Source organism: Mizuhopecten yessoensis, unplaced genomic scaffold (assembly GCF_002113885.1).
Source record: "Mizuhopecten yessoensis strain PY_sf001 unplaced genomic scaffold, ASM211388v2 scaffold9331, whole genome shotgun sequence".
Classification (NCBI taxonomy): Eukaryota; Metazoa; Mollusca; class Bivalvia; order Pectinida; family Pectinidae; genus Mizuhopecten; species Mizuhopecten yessoensis.
This window is the reverse complement of record NW_018407994.1, coordinates 501,215-517,140: the sequence shown is the minus strand read 5'-3', so window position 1 is coordinate 517,140 and position 15,926 is coordinate 501,215. Positions and strand designations below refer to the sequence as shown.

Sequence of the window (15,926 nt, the reverse complement as noted above, 5' to 3'; positions counted from 1 at the left end):
CTTGATGTTTACATCACGTGACTTAGCGCGCCGCATATCAAAATGGAGGCTACCTTGCGAAGAACTGTCACAAATTTTACAGACGTCCTTTTCCCGGTTTCTAAGAATGCCCAGGATCCGAATCAACATCAGATACTCAAAACAGGTTTCTTTTTTCCACAATTTATCACATATTAAGTGTTTGTTGCCTTCTTCTATTCTTGTAAGAACATTTGGTATCTATTTACATTCAAAAAGCATGTCCCAACAAAGCTGAGCTGAGAAGAGTCTGAAAATTATATTTGTTGTTCGAACTGAAAGGATCCATGCAACAAAATACAAGAATAATCAAATTGAAACAAACGAAAAACACAACTGTTTCTTTTTCAAATAGTATGAGATTACCTGCTATACATTCAGCACCAACAGGGAGTTTAGCATATTTGGAAAGCAAAAACAAACATCGGATGGACACAGCACAGAACTCAGTTCATCTCTGATGGACAACTTCAAAGTCTGTTGACTGTATCAGTCAAGGAGTTGTTGTGGTTGACAAGATTGTGTTGGCTAACTTTTGTTAACAACTCCCATAAAAATGTCTGGATCAAAATATCCATCACAGGTGTACAAATTCAGAGTGTGTTGATTACAATATACATGAAGGAAGCTTCATGAAAACTGTAGAAGTTGTGTAGACAAAATTGTGTCTATTGACAACCCTATTCCAGTATATACCCAGACCCAAACCCATTTTATTGTGGGTGGTATATAACACGTCTTGTTATTCAGGATATGTTGACCGTCAAATAATAGCTTGTTTACAATTTTTAAAACTTCACAAGCAATGAGTTTCATTAATGATTGATATTTAAATCAGATGATTTTGTCATTTCAAGTTCTAAGTTCAAATAGATGATGACCATCTTCAACAACTTAAAGATTTATTCTGTCATGGGAGAGAGCAAAGATGTCTGACAGATGATAATGATATAGATTAGAGGCATAAGTTAGGAGTGTTGGGTGACTGTAAGTAAATGGCAGGATACTGATCTGAGCAAGCATAGGGTTGGGTTAATCCTCATCAACAACAGCTTGGCTATCTGACAGCATTAAGTGAGACAAACGTTAGCTTCTGGAAGGAGGAAAGAATGTCATATGTATGGGCAGAGAGATACTAACCAAGCGATAGAAATGAAAATTTAATTCTGAAACACACCAAATTGGTTTATTCGTGAGCTATGTCAGGATGTTTTTACTGTCACATTTTTATTTTTGACCTGCTCTCGCATTGGTGATTAAGTTCTGTTTTCTATCCAATCAGAATAATGTGTTTCAGACTTTTCACATAAATAAGTATTTAATGGTTGTTTCTTGTCTCGCTGCAACTAAGTAGTGGAAGCGAGACTAAGGTGTTGCTTTTCCGTTGGCGGCAACATCAAGTTTTCGTGTTTAACTTAGTTTCACTGAAAGCATAAGTGCTAGATCAACCAAACTTGGACCATAGATGCATCTTAGGTAGTACATCTCAACCCATGCATCAAGTGCTGGATGTGGCCTGCCTTTCATGGTTCATTGACTTTGTCAGAATCTCCATCAACATTAAGTTTTGCGTTTAAGTTTGCTTCTCTGATATGTGCATTGATGGTCAAAGCGGGGCACAGGCAAAACATACATCAATCCAAATGGCTTGATGGTTGTTTTTGTTTTAAATCATGCAAAAGCTGATTTTGCTTCTTGTAACAAAGATGTTATGCTGAGATTATCAATGTTGCAGGTTTTAAAATCCTATGGAAGCACTTAATTGACTTATTGATTAAAACCCCATTATTTGTATTTCTAAACAATGTGTCGTTTGTTTTACAGGGAATGAATATGTGTCCAACCTTCCACTACAGATGGCACTCTATTTCAACATGTTCTTCATGCCGTTTTGGTTAACATCAATACTTGTGTGCTTTGAAATTAAGGTATGTGTTGATATCATAAAGTCATATTTATATTCTTTTGTGTAAATAGCTGCTAGCTGTTTGAATGTAACATTTCATGAAACTACAAGATTTGAATATCAGAGACTTATCTTTGACATCTTGGGTTGATATTCGACCCTCTTTCTGAATGGAAAATTGTACATGTGCTGTTTTCCACCAAACCATCTTCAAAAATTTCTCTCATAAGTCTTGTATTCTACATAACATCGAAAAGATTTTTTACAATGAAGGAATTTAAGTCTTCTTTATGATAGCTTTCAAGAAAAACTTTTGGCCTCCTTCAGAAAATTTCTAGAATACCTCAAAATGTAACAAATAAGTTACAAATTGTCCCAATATTGAGTAAAAGGAATATACTTAATATATAAACATGTACTTTCACAAAAAAATGTGAGATAAGTCCCTGAATATATATATAAAGTACTGCATAATAAAAGAAAAAAACAAGGGTTGTTATGATATTAAATACGGATCCAGGTACCACTCCGGGATCCAAAGACTCCACTGTGATTTTGAAATGTTTTTACTGGCAGGACAATAGCTTATAAATAAATCATTTCTGAAGAGATTATAATGAAAAAAAATCCCAATAACTGTACATGATTATTGCTTCATTGACAGAGAAAGTCTAGAGTCAATGCAGGGTAACATATGTGTAGAGTGTCTATTATACTATGGTCTTGTTTTTCAGTATACCCGACTCTCCATCTTGTATGTGATTGTGCTGATTGCGATCTACTTCGTGTATACACTCATAGAGATAATCCGCCTGTATATAGGTTACACTGGGAACCTAACAGAAAGGGTATGTACTCTTGAAGTCTGTAATAACTAAATTTCCATGTATATAAAAAAAATGATGAGTGTCTCTTTGAAAAGCATGTGCACCAGGTTTGATGCACATTTCAATTAATGTTTTCTTGTATTCCATAACATGTCCACATACTTTCCATATACAGATGGAAAGGTTATTTATTTATTTCTGCCCATCCTTGATACTCCAAGGGTTGCACTCACTTTCGCTCTCTGCACCCCTGGAATATGTCATAGCAAAATTGAAGGCTCAGCACTGGTGTGACCAACTCCCAGCTATCTACATGCCTTCAATTTTGCTACGACATATTCCAGGTGTGCAGAGAGCAAAAGTGAGCATAACCCCAAAGAGTATCGAGGTTGGTTTCTGCTATGCTTACCAACTTGAAGACAATTTTCAGAAGAAAAAAAAGTTTGATAACCAACATTATCCAACCATAGTCTTCAGAGTGTAATCCCTTCATGGCTTAATTAGGATGCAAATGTCGGCTCAAGAATGATAACCAATTATTATTTTACTGTATGTGTTTGAGTTATTGCCCCTTATTAATTTGGCATGCAGTGGCTAATTGATAGCAGGAAGTGTATGCAATGTGCCGTTTGCTTTCAGCTTATGTATCTATACTTATCTTTTGTAAATTCCTGACATTTTGTTTGTTTGTATACTTCAGGTTCCTGAGTTGGCTGGTTCCTGGTTACTTACATTACTGATACAGTTTCCACTGATCTTACTGTTGACATTTAATGACGATGCTGTTCTGTTACCACTTGAGCGGGCAGTTCACATCATAGAGGCCCTGTTTGTTCTGTTTGAGGTAGTGTGTGGCTACTTTGCCATCAGGACAATGGTTAACTACCAAGTGACAAAGTTCCATCTGCGACAGTTTACAGACCTGGAGCAGCTTCCAGGAGAGGAGGTTCACTGGCACGATGGCTACGACTCCTACCATCAGAACCTCCTCACATAGTCACAGCTGTTATAATCATGGTGTATGAATATGATTGAACATATCTTTGCCATTAGTTACTTCAAAGTTTTTTATGACATATGCATTCCACTTTACAAATGTAAAGTTTTGAACATAAGTAATTGGAGTATGTAGATCTAGCATACCGTATTCGAAGTGGATGCAAACATTCCATTCAAATAGAGCTTGTCATAACTTGTATATGATTCCGTCCATCACTTGTATTTGAGAAGAGAATATAAATCTGCATTATATATAGCTTTTATAGATTGTTAGCTCACCTGGCACGAAGTGCCAAGTGAGCTTATGCCGTGGTGCGGCGTCCGTCTGTCCGTCCGGCGTCCGGCGTCAATATTTTACTTTAAACGACTTCTTCTTAATAACCGAAAGGCCTAGGATGATGATATTTGGCCAGAAGCAAACTGGGATGAAGGGCTACCAAGTTTGTTCAAATGAATGACCTTCAATTATATTCAAGGTCACAGGGGTCAAATTTGTTTAAAATCTTTAAACAGCCTCTTATGAATAACCATGGGTCCCAGGATGTTTATACTTTGCAAGTTTCATCCTGAGATGAAAGGCTATACAATGTGTTCAACATAATGACTTTGTTCGACTTTCAATCACAGGGGTGAAATGTTTTGAAAAAACATTAACAGGGTCTTTTGAACAAATTTTAATCATAAATACTGATATTTTGCCTGTAGCTTTATTTTAGATCACTTTAAGGTTACAAGTGTGAGTTTTATACCAGGTGAGCGATGCAGGCCCATTGGGCCTCTTGTTTTTGATTTAATATTTAAAAGGCATACTATCTTAAAGGAGGGAGATTTACTTTCATTTTGATGTTTTGATTGACCAAATTAACAAAAAATGGTAAAACATATCTGTACGTACAGCCTAAAATGGCTTTATGGCATAAATCAAAGCAACATCAGTCATCAGCTTTATCTTTAAACATCTTCTACGTACAGAGCCATATATGGCCTTGAGTCATGGTATGTGGCATGTAGCTCGTTGGCTTAAGGGCTCTCATCTTCTACAGGATGGAGCAATGCTGTATGATATTAAACTTTCAGCGTATCTATATTCTAATGGTGTTCATAGCTGAAGTTAAACTGCAGGTGTGAGTATAGCCAATAGATGAACAGTTTTAAATACTAGTCCAAAATACCAACCAAGTGTCAAGTTTGAATCTTCTTAGCTGTACAACAACCCCATCAATGGTGATGTTTATGTCCTCAACAAAATAGTTTCGTAAATATAAAAGCTCCACAAATGTTTCAGTAATACACAGTACTAGGCCTAGAATAATGGTGTTTGCTCTTTTCTTAGTTAAGAATTAAAATTTTCTGTCCTTTTAAAATTGTTTAAAATCATTTCATGTGAATTTCAAAAGAAGTAGTGCTAAAGTGTCTACACATAAAATGATTTATCAATATTTACTTTATAATGGCCTGTCACTGTCGTTTACTGCCTGAGAATGATGGGAGTTTGATTAAGTGAATAAATGTGATACACTTGAACTTACATTAATAAATATTTATATACAAAAAAGCATTATTGATTTTTTATCATGTTTTATTTTATATAATTATAAGTATTCCATATATTAAGTTTAAAAATATGTCGACCAACAACCATTTGTAATCTGCATTTTGTTAACATCACTTCTACAGATATAGAAGGTATTCATTGTGAAATATTTTGCCAAATTGGCATTATTTTGTCCACTAAAGTGCAGAAGGACCTTTCAGATTTGGAGACCAATATAAATGTCTTGTTGAATTCTTGAAATAAGATTTTTTTTACTGACATGATATTGCTATTCATTCTCTGTTCTTTGTTACACAAGAATACAAAACAAGTAACAACATAAATCAATTTCATTAAATTTAATACAGTTTGTATGTACAATTAATGAATATCATTAATAAACTACTCTGGTATTGCACTTTACAATATTTACATACAGGAAACATATTATCATTTTAGGGATAAACATGAATTGTCTTGTTCTTTCTATTGTCTTTTTAATGTTTGCATATACATTTGTATACGGTATATATGTATCTTTTGAATCCTTTTCACATATTTGTAACTCATTTTAAGATGTCAATTCTTCATCACTTGCACACAATTGTAGCTGACTTATGTCAACACACTACTTCGTATTGTTTGCAGTACAGACTCCAGAAACACACAATCACATCAATTTAACACTTATGAACCTGCATCAACTATTAAGCGTACATTTCACGTACGGTTAGATTGAAGTGTCCTTTTAAAATCCTCTTTTTGAAATATTTTATAAAAGATTGAAAGCAATCTTTGTAGCGTCTATAAGAGCTGGCGAGACATTTTTCTTAAATCCTGCAGCAATCTCCGTCATGGTCAGAATTTGACGGGCTAATGTCATGCTCTCTGCATCCGTCTGAGAAAAAAGAAAATTTTCAAATGGAAAATAAAAGGGAAAAAAATAATTATGAAGGATATTTTGATATGGATGTAATACTGTTGTGTGAAGCTATCCAAGACTGGAAAAGAGACAACTGTACTTACTGGTATACAAATTTACTGGTAATTATGAACAATTCAGAGAATAACTATAAACATAATGTAGCTAAGTGTATCACAATGATCATGGGGGAAATATTCTAAGAGTATGCTGCATATTCAGTTTACTGGCACAACATTAAAGCTACGGCCAACATGCTTGCATAGCCTCATTTATTATCACAACCAAGTACTTAAATATCTTCACAAAGTTCACGTTGCTCACTTAAAGTTCAAGATCACTATTATGCTAATTTGAGAACTATTTACAATATAACAATGAATTGAGATGGACCTGTTACCTTTTCACCACAGGTACGATTTCTTACCTATTCGCATAAACAAGTTCCAAAAAATATTATGGAACTTCCTAACAGAAAAGATCACAATAGGGAATGTATAACTCCATAAACAAAAGTACACGAATAAGGAGTATATGATTAAGTTAAACATCATGCTAGTTCAGAGTATCACAACTGATTATGTGGTGAGAAATCTGAGATTACAAACCTCCAATCCTCCGTACAGAATGGGGACCCCACAGTGATCTGCGAGGCTGGTAAGAACCTCGAGATGAACGCATCGTGAAGCATTGTTTTTCACTGGAAAATAAACAATTAAACTTTCAACATTCTGCATTGTTTAACTTATAGAGACTCGTATAATTTCTGGAAATACTTCAATTTAACATTGTGGGACCCATTGTTTTAGGCAATACAGTTGAAAGGACCCTCGAAAATAAGTTGTAGATTGGTCACCGATACCTTAACAGTGGAGGACTGGTCACTGTGCCTTATTCTCCCTGTTTAAATTAATGTTTCACTTTGAAGAGGATATATTCAGAATATCATTAAATTTACAAGAGATCACACTCACAGTCCTCGTAATTTATCTTTACTACATGTATTAGCAATCATCAGTTTGAAAATGTGAAATAGATGTAATGCATGTTCAGACTGATTTGAGTCTCGCGTTAAACCCTCAACAAAGTCAACACTGACAATATTGTTAATAAAAAAGCACTTTTATGTCGAAAATGAAGCCTGCAATATGAATTAAACATATAAACACAAAAATAAGTGTTAAAGTACCATTAAAACTTAATACTTATGCCAATGATAAAAGAAGTGAAAAATGGCTAAAACATACCTTTAAGAGCAACAAAGCATGCTCTCCCCAGAAAGTAGCGTCCATCAATGTATTTCAATGATTCTTCAATATTGTTGAAACTGAAAAAAAGAACTACCTTTACATGTGTATAAATACATCACAGGTCAAAATGTTAAAACATCATTATCACATAGAACTTCACAGATTCACATGCTTATGTGCCTTGATGACAATATTATGTTTCGAAACATATTTTGTGACCTTGCATGTATTTGCATTTAGGTCAGTTATAGACTACTAAGCACCACAGCTAGGGTAAACCACTGACTTCATTTATAGGTGTAAGTGACAAGAAATGTTAGCCTCCTGCTAGGCTTTAGTATTCCCACATCACACTTTGAAATGCAAGTACAATAAATATCATAACAATATGAACACAATTTGTTTTACTAGGTATCTTTTAAGACCAAAAACACTTAATGTGACTTTGTATTCCATACATCCCTTGGGTTCCTTATCAAATCAAATGTCAATAGAAATCCTCTCACCCATAGGTAGTCATCTTGTACAACACGAGTCTTAAACAACAGTACACCATTTAGAGAGAAGAGAATACATTTTCAAAAACTTCTTATAGTGAACTTTTGAACCAAAAAACACTAGGGATCTTCTTGCAAGATCCTGGCTGTCCATAGACTAGTTACAGGTGAAAAGACAGTCTATCTTGTTCTATCCATATTTTTTTTAAACAATGGATCAGTGTGACCTTGACCTTTGACCGCAAAAGTGATAGGAATCCTTATCACCCAATGAGTAATCAGCACATTAGATTTTAAGTTTGCTGATCAAAGGATATTCAGATTCGATAAATGATTTTCATGCAACAGGTCACATTGACCTTGACCTTTCGACCCCAAAATTAAAATGGTTTCCTTTCACCGCATTATATTAGCAGTCAGCATGTTGAATGTTAAGGTTGTGTGAAGAAAGATTTTGCTCTGAATAGGAATCTGGAAATGATTTTCACAAAATGGGTCACTGTGACCTTGATCTTGACTCCATAACAAAAAGGGTTCCTGCTTATCCTTTTGGTAATTATGCCCTGAATTTGCAGGGGTAGGGTATCATATAAATACCTGGTAAACGTAGGGGTATCTACTTTATGCGGTCACTATTTTCCACTGTCACCTGTTGCTAGCTAGGGCGTTGGGAAGCACCCTTCCATTGACTCAATGTTAAAGAGAGTGTGACAGTGTGAAATGAACAATTTGTTTCAACCAATCAGATTACAGCATTTTCACTAGAGGTATAAAAAGACAATTTATAGAGGTACACTTCATATATCTCTGTCGAAATTCATTTAATGACCTCAAACAGTTTCCCAGAAGCAAAACTGAATATCCATAATTCAGTTTTGAACATTGACCACATCTGTCCAGTCATTACCAGTCCATATCATAATATATGTTAGCTAGTGTTAGGCCAATGTCTTTGAATGGGACATGTAAGTGTTCCAGTGAAAATAACATTGTTAGTGTGGAAGGTAAAAACTAGGGTCAGTTGGGGTACCTAAAACATACATGTTTTTTGACCCTATCTATAATCATACATTGGACTTTTGATATCATATCCAAAGACACCCAAAACTTAACTCAGGCATAACTTGCAATCTTTTTCATTATACATGTGTTAGGAGACAAATTAGTCTAGTTGAAGGACGCCGGGCTCGTGACAGAAGATTTGTGGGTTTGAGTCGCGTCACTGCACTGTGTTGAATCTTTGAACAAGATCCTTCACTCAGCTTGTTCCAGTCTACTCAGCTGTAAATGATTATGTGGTTGGGCAGTGCTGGAATTGTTGAATGCTAGCTGTGGGCGCCTAAATGGCAGCACCGGCTGTATGCTTCCCAGGGAGTTGAGAAAGATATTGGCTGGTTGCAAAGGCCCTATAACCACGGATAATAATTTGTGAACGATTTGAGACGACCTACGAACTAGAATGTGATAAAGCGGTATATAAGATTCTCGAAATATTATTTATAATATTTTACCGAAAACTGTCAACAAGATATTATCACTTGTAAAATTCTTTACTTAAAGTTAAGAGTTTTACCAGGTTACTCACCTTTCCTTGTTAGTTAGATCAACAATGAAACAGACAAAGTCGATGCGTGGTCTGGATGTCTCCTTAATGGATGGAAGAGGTAGGCGCACAGTTGTACGTCTGAAATTAACATCATTGCAACAATAATTTGACACCACTACAACAATAAATATGTACATGTAGATGCAATGATTGCAGCCATTAAAAGGCTAGATTTATTTAACCATACTTGAAGATGAGTTTATTATTCTTTTACATATTGGATGCATAAATCAAGTTACTAATGACCTCGAGTAACAGTGCTTTCTTGAAAATTCCCCAATAAAGTTTAGGGCGGGCACAGAAAATGAGAGTAGGTAGAGTAACCTAAAACAAACAAATTTTTGGCCTAAAACTCTATATACATTTACCCCAATATTCCATAGGTATATTCAAGGTATATGTACAAAACATAGCAGTGGGTTTGAAAACAGGACATCTGAATCTTAGATGGACAATTTAAGCAACCGAGCTATCTAGTATACTGTATGGTTACTGGCAATCAACCAGTCTTGTTCAGTTTCATTAACAAAAATCTCTGGACACAAGATAAATACTTACACTTGGTAGGACACGTCAGTATCTATTCCAACAATACTCTTTGCCAGGTCATGTTTGCCCACACCCTCACTCCCAATCAGCTAAAATGGTTAAAAAGAAAGATTTAAAAACTGTCTAGACATCAAAAGTGATCACATTCCATCCAGTGGCTAGACTGGGATTCAAACCCAGGACCCTCTGAACTCTTAACAGTCACTCTACCAATTGAGTTACCTGCCTGGTCACCGGCAAATGACCAGTCCAGTTCTGCTATATCCTCCCTCCTATTACTAAGTCTCGAGTCCTGAGGACAATCGAGGTTCTGAGATTCCCTTGACAAGAGTACACCCGATACTTGATATTAACTTAAGGGTTAGTCACAGGCATCCGTGTAACAGGAAAGAAAAAAATGCATGGCCAAACTAGGAATAAACCTGGGACCCTCTGAACTCCAGACGGACATTCTGCCAATTGAGCAACCTGGTCGCCGGCAAAAAAGCCAGTCCAGCTCTGCTACAAGTACATCATGACTGTGGTTATTATTTTATTATTTACAATATTAAAGACTGTGTATGTTCACATTTTTTTTTTACTAAATGTCACTTTTCAGACAAAAAGTAATATTTCCAATAAACTTTTTCAACAATGGTCATAACCTAACATATTTAATTTGTGTACCTTGAATGATTACCAAACTTGATATGTGACACTATCTAATCATCATAGGCCAAATAAAAATATAGCTGTGTTTCCCATTTCCCGACCGACCCTATTTTTTTATGCTGACCCTAATACATAATATTGTTTTTTTCACAATCACTGTTATGCATTTATTAGCCGTTTAATTGTTCAAAGTGTACATATAATTTGCTAGCAATTTTATTAGCCTTGGCTTGTGATCAATGTCAGTTTGATTTGAAGATAGTAGCTAAGTAGCTGTAGATAATTGTGCTTATGATGTAGGTTTGGATATGTATATTAGTGTGACCCTCTGTAGTCTCCAGTCTGTGATGTCAGTGTTTGTGCCTCCAGCGAATTGCTGACCGCTGGAGTCAAATTAAGCAGGATTTATGGTCAGTTTAACCTAGTCGTATAGGGGTCGATTTTTAGCAGAATTTCAGCAGCATCAACAATTTTAATGTATCAAAATTTTCAATGTAGCAGGGTTTTGCAAAGATAGTAAGCTGGTTTAGCTTGCAATTGGGAGTCAAAGGGGGAGAAGAGAGTTGAGTTGGGGAGTTGAGTTAAGGACTCTTCAGGAAGGAGGTTGAGTTAGGGAAACGGAGTTGAGAAGTCTAGAGATATAGAGGAGATTTATAAAGTCAAGAGTTAAAGTGAGAATTAGAAAGTTAGTAATAATAGTAGTTTTAGCTGTAGTTTGTGGATCGGTGTAGTTTTTTAGTTTATAGTTGGAAATAAGTTTGGAGTGGAGAGATTGAGTTCACAATGGTGAAGACTTGTATATTTTATGACGATTAAAAACTTGTGTTGCAAATATAAATGTACTTAAAATTATTTTGTTGGTCAATTAATTTGAACTGGTGGCAGTGGAAATCGAGAACAGAAAAAATCAGTAAAACGAAAGAGAATGTAACTCTGGTGACCATCAGTGGAGTTTGGATGGCTAAAAGCTAGTGTACGGCAGTAGGGATAATTTAGAAATGTAACACTGGTGGTAGTACTACTGTAACTTACGTTGGTTATTCCATAAACATTATTATTTTTATTTTTTTTATTTTACATGAATAAAAAATTATATATTTGGTGCCATTCATACTTTATTGCAACAATAACATATTTTTAACATTCACGCTGGTATTCAGGAGATTATCTTCACCAGAAAAAAAAAAATTAAAAAAAAGATGTTTTACATACCTTCCTATATATATCTATTATACATATATTTTTTTGAGCCGAAACGGGAAACACATGTATATATTTTTATTTGGTCTAATATCTTGAACTGTTTCCAAGCCTCTAAACACAGGTCGGCTATAAGGTACATACAACAAACCCAACTTCATTGGTGCTCTCATTATCCTTTGCTACTGTAATTCACCAACAGTGGGAATGCAACGTCTCTCATCATGGCATTGCAGGTAGCCAGATTCAGGTGTCAGTGTGTTTACCGAAAATGTACAAGTTTCGACAGATATGCTTACCAAAATCGTTGCTGTATGAAGTAACGGTAATTTGTCGAAAGGTTTAAGGACCAGAGATTCATTTTCAACTTCCGTCATCTTGAATTATCTAGTTATTATGGTTACAACTCAAACGATACGCTTTTCCATCTTCGAACTTGGCGGGAGGAAGTACCACCGGAAGTTGGATCGGAGTACTAAATGCAACCCTGTGCGCTTGGGAGCAATTTGGAACGAAATGAAATCGCGAACTGTCGCACTTTCCGTAAACGAGCGGGCAGTTCCGACGGTATTTTCTCGTTTACGGAAAGTGCCCTCGATTCCCGATTGGAACGAAACGCTGAGTAATTAACAAGTGTATACTTCTACAGTATATTGTGTAATGGGATATTTTCCATGTTCAAATATATATTAAAGTACATATTTATGGTGTTGTAATCGGTATAGTAATTTTAAAACTCATGCGTTATCACATTTCCTTGTTTTAAAACACATTCAAACCATTATGACATAAGAACTTTAGCAATCTCATTCACTCCATTCTCTTTATGTTTTATTTTAATTCTATGAGACGGTTTAAGAATCCTCAACACACACAGTCTACCACTCTAGCACTCTGAGACACAGGGGCATGGATCGCTTTACTTGTAATATAAAAAAAATAGGGGTCTTCTATACTAATATATACAAAGGGATATATTAGTATAGGAGACCCCTATTTTTTTTTATATTACAAGTAAAGCGATCCATGCCTCTGTGCTCTGAGATATTCTTTGCATGCATTTTCCCCCCTTTTATAGATCGTCCCCAACCAGTCAAATCAAATCAAATAATATTTATTTAGAGTCGGATAATTTGTAAAATATAATATTAGCTCTAAAGAGCTTTTTACCGGCTAAATAGCCTAACAGAGATGTCGCTGTAGGGAGACTGTTTCTTCATTGATTTCCTAGTCATTTCCTCCCCGGATAAGACCAGATAAAAATATCAGGTTGGGAGATTTGTTTGACAATATATGGAAAAAATGTCTTCGTCCCAGGTTCACCCACATGCACAGGGGCCTAAAAATTCGTCACATCTATATATTTGGACCAAAACTTAGTTAGGACCTTAGCTTGTCTCCCATAAAACGTCCTTGGATGAGGGCAGAAGTGCATTGGGATAAGGCCTGATACGTAGATTGCAATTGCAGCTCTCTGCTTGGCCTCACTTATGTGGAGGTTTGAATTGTTAATGTTTTTTGATAGGTAGCACAGTCTAAAGAGGAGCTGAAACTCGGATTGCTTGCTGCTGCCAGGTGTTCGACCATGTTTATCTTCTCTCATGGGTATCGACAACCTTTGTATTCCTGATGTCTTTGTCATATTTTGTTTACCATTGTGTTTTCGCTTACCTTGTCTGATCGATGTTCTCCGTCAACATGCGTCGTCCAAGTACTTCCCTGCATATGCTTGTGTTGCAAATGACGTTCTTTCTCTTAGTTGTGATATTGGCTCAAGAATCTAATGTACCGCCATAACAAGTCTTGCCTTTTTCACCTTTCATCGACCGGCAAGCTCGTATACATAAATATCGAAAATTATATATTTCCCCAATGTGAGTCTCTTTTTTGTCAGCGATAATGATGGTCTTCGAGGCATGATAGTCAGATAAAATGGAAAATCATGCTGGGAAATCCAAGTTTACCTGTCGCCTCAAGGAGGTAGCAGGGAATATTGGCAATGCAAGGAGGAAGAAAATGGTAGACATAAAAAGGACCAAAGTTTTTCATCTTAATTGATGATGGTAAGGACAAAAGAAAATGGCAGATTGATGAGAGGCGGGATACTGGCAATAGCAGAAAACTTAGAAATGAAAGCAGACAATCACCAAAGTAAATGATGAAACTCTCAGCAGAGATGAATTCTACACCAAACCGCCCATCCATGGTGCTGAGATCCTAAAACTCCAAGCAGGTTCTGGTGGTAGACCATACGGTACCATGGGGACAGGTTAGAGGTGGCATACGGAAGAGATGAGGAAGTGCCAGCATCTGGAGGAATGATTTCTAGATAAATGAAGAGAGAAAGCACCATTGATGGATGACAACAACACACATGGAGGGTATAATATCAAAGTTTCACTTGCTACACTAACATTGTACGTATTAACGTTTCCAGACCGACTGGTCATTTTGTCAAGATATCAGCTTGAGGGCGTGGAGAGTATTATATGTCTGCAAGTAGAAGTTTAATATTCACAGTGAATTTTCAGTAAATCCATTTCAATCAGTGTGCAGGACATTGACATTGCTGGGTGTGGTAGGAGTACAACGAAATCTGCCGATGGAAGAAGTGAGAAGGTAGGCCGAGTGTGCATCCAACAGGATATAATGAGAAAGGGGGTAGAGGTGTACGTGGGATGGTCACCAGCAACAGTGCTAGACACACGGTTACACAACACGGCATATCACTACCCAAGACTGATGTCATGTCACTACCCAAGGCTGATGTCACATCACTACCCAAGACTGATGTCATATCACTACACAAGACTGATGTCATGTCACTACCCAAGGCTGATGTCATATCACTACCCAAGACTGATGTCATATCACTACCCAAGACTGTTGTCATATCACTACACAAGACTAATGTCATGTCACTACCCAAGGCTGATGTTATATCACTACCTAAGACTGATGTCATGTCACTACCCAAGACTGATGTCATGTCACTACCCAAGGCTGATGTCATATCACTACCCAAGACTAATTTCATATCACTACCCAAGACTGATGTAATATCACTACCCAAGACTGATGTCATATAATTACCCAAGACTGATGTCATATCACTACACAAGACTGATGTCATATCACTACCCAAGACTAATTTCATATCACTACCCAAGACTGATGTCATATCACTACCTAAGACTGATGTCATGTCACAACCCAAGACTAATATCATATCACTACCCAAGACTGATGTCATGTCACTACCCAAGACTAATATCATATCACTACCCAAGACTGATGTCATATCACTACACAAGACTGATGTCATATCACTACCCAAGACTGATGCCATATCACTACCCAAGACTGATGTCATATCACTACCCAATACTGGTGGCATGTCACTACCCGAGACTGGTGTCATATCACTACCCAAGACTGATGTCATATAATTACCCAGGACTGATGTCATATCACTACACAAGACTGATGTCATGTCACTACCCAAGACTGATGTCATGTCACTACCCAAGGCTGATGTCATGTCACTACCTAAGACTGATGTCATGTCACTACCCAAGACTGATGTCATGTCACTACCCAAGACTGAGGTCATATCACTACCCGAGACTGATGTCATATCACTACAAGACTGATGTCATATCGCTTCCCAAGACTGATGTCATTTCGCTACCCAAGACTGGTGTCATATCACTACCCAAGACTGATGTCATATCACTACCCAAGGCTTATGTCATGTCACTACCCAAGACTGATGTCATATCACTACCCGAGACTGGTGTCATGTCACTACCCGAGACTGATGTCATATCACTACCCAAGACACATGTCATATCACTACCCAAGACTGATGTCATATCACTACCCAAGGCTGATGTCATATCACTACCCAAGACTGATGTCATATCACTACCCGAGACTGATGTCATACAATTACCACAGACTGATG

General features: G+C 36.6%; 2 protein-coding genes across 2 annotated transcripts; one reads left to right on the top strand and one right to left on the bottom strand.

Annotated features, from left to right (window-relative positions):
• Window positions 1–7: 7 nt before the first annotated feature.
• Window positions 8–3,929, top strand: LOC110457840 (transmembrane protein 17B-like). Its single transcript, XM_021509281.1, has 4 exons — window positions 8–145; window positions 1,843–1,946; window positions 2,659–2,772; window positions 3,452–3,929. Exons 1-4 carry the CDS (start codon window positions 43–45, stop codon window positions 3,746–3,748), a joined length of 618 nt encoding a protein of 205 aa, XP_021364956.1. The 5' UTR covers window positions 8–42; the 3' UTR covers window positions 3,749–3,929.
• A 1,699-nt stretch (window positions 3,930–5,628) lies between these two features.
• Window positions 5,629–12,436, bottom strand: LOC110457841 (centromere protein M-like). Its single transcript, XM_021509283.1, has 6 exons — window positions 12,259–12,436; window positions 10,118–10,197; window positions 9,539–9,637; window positions 7,454–7,533; window positions 6,815–6,906; window positions 5,629–6,182 (listed from the first exon to the last, which is right to left on the bottom strand). The coding sequence occupies exons 1-6, from the start codon at window positions 12,334–12,336 to the stop codon at window positions 6,057–6,059; spliced, it is 555 nt and encodes a 184-aa protein (XP_021364958.1). The 5' UTR covers window positions 12,337–12,436; the 3' UTR covers window positions 5,629–6,056.
• Between the last annotated feature and the right edge of the window lie 3,490 nt (window positions 12,437–15,926).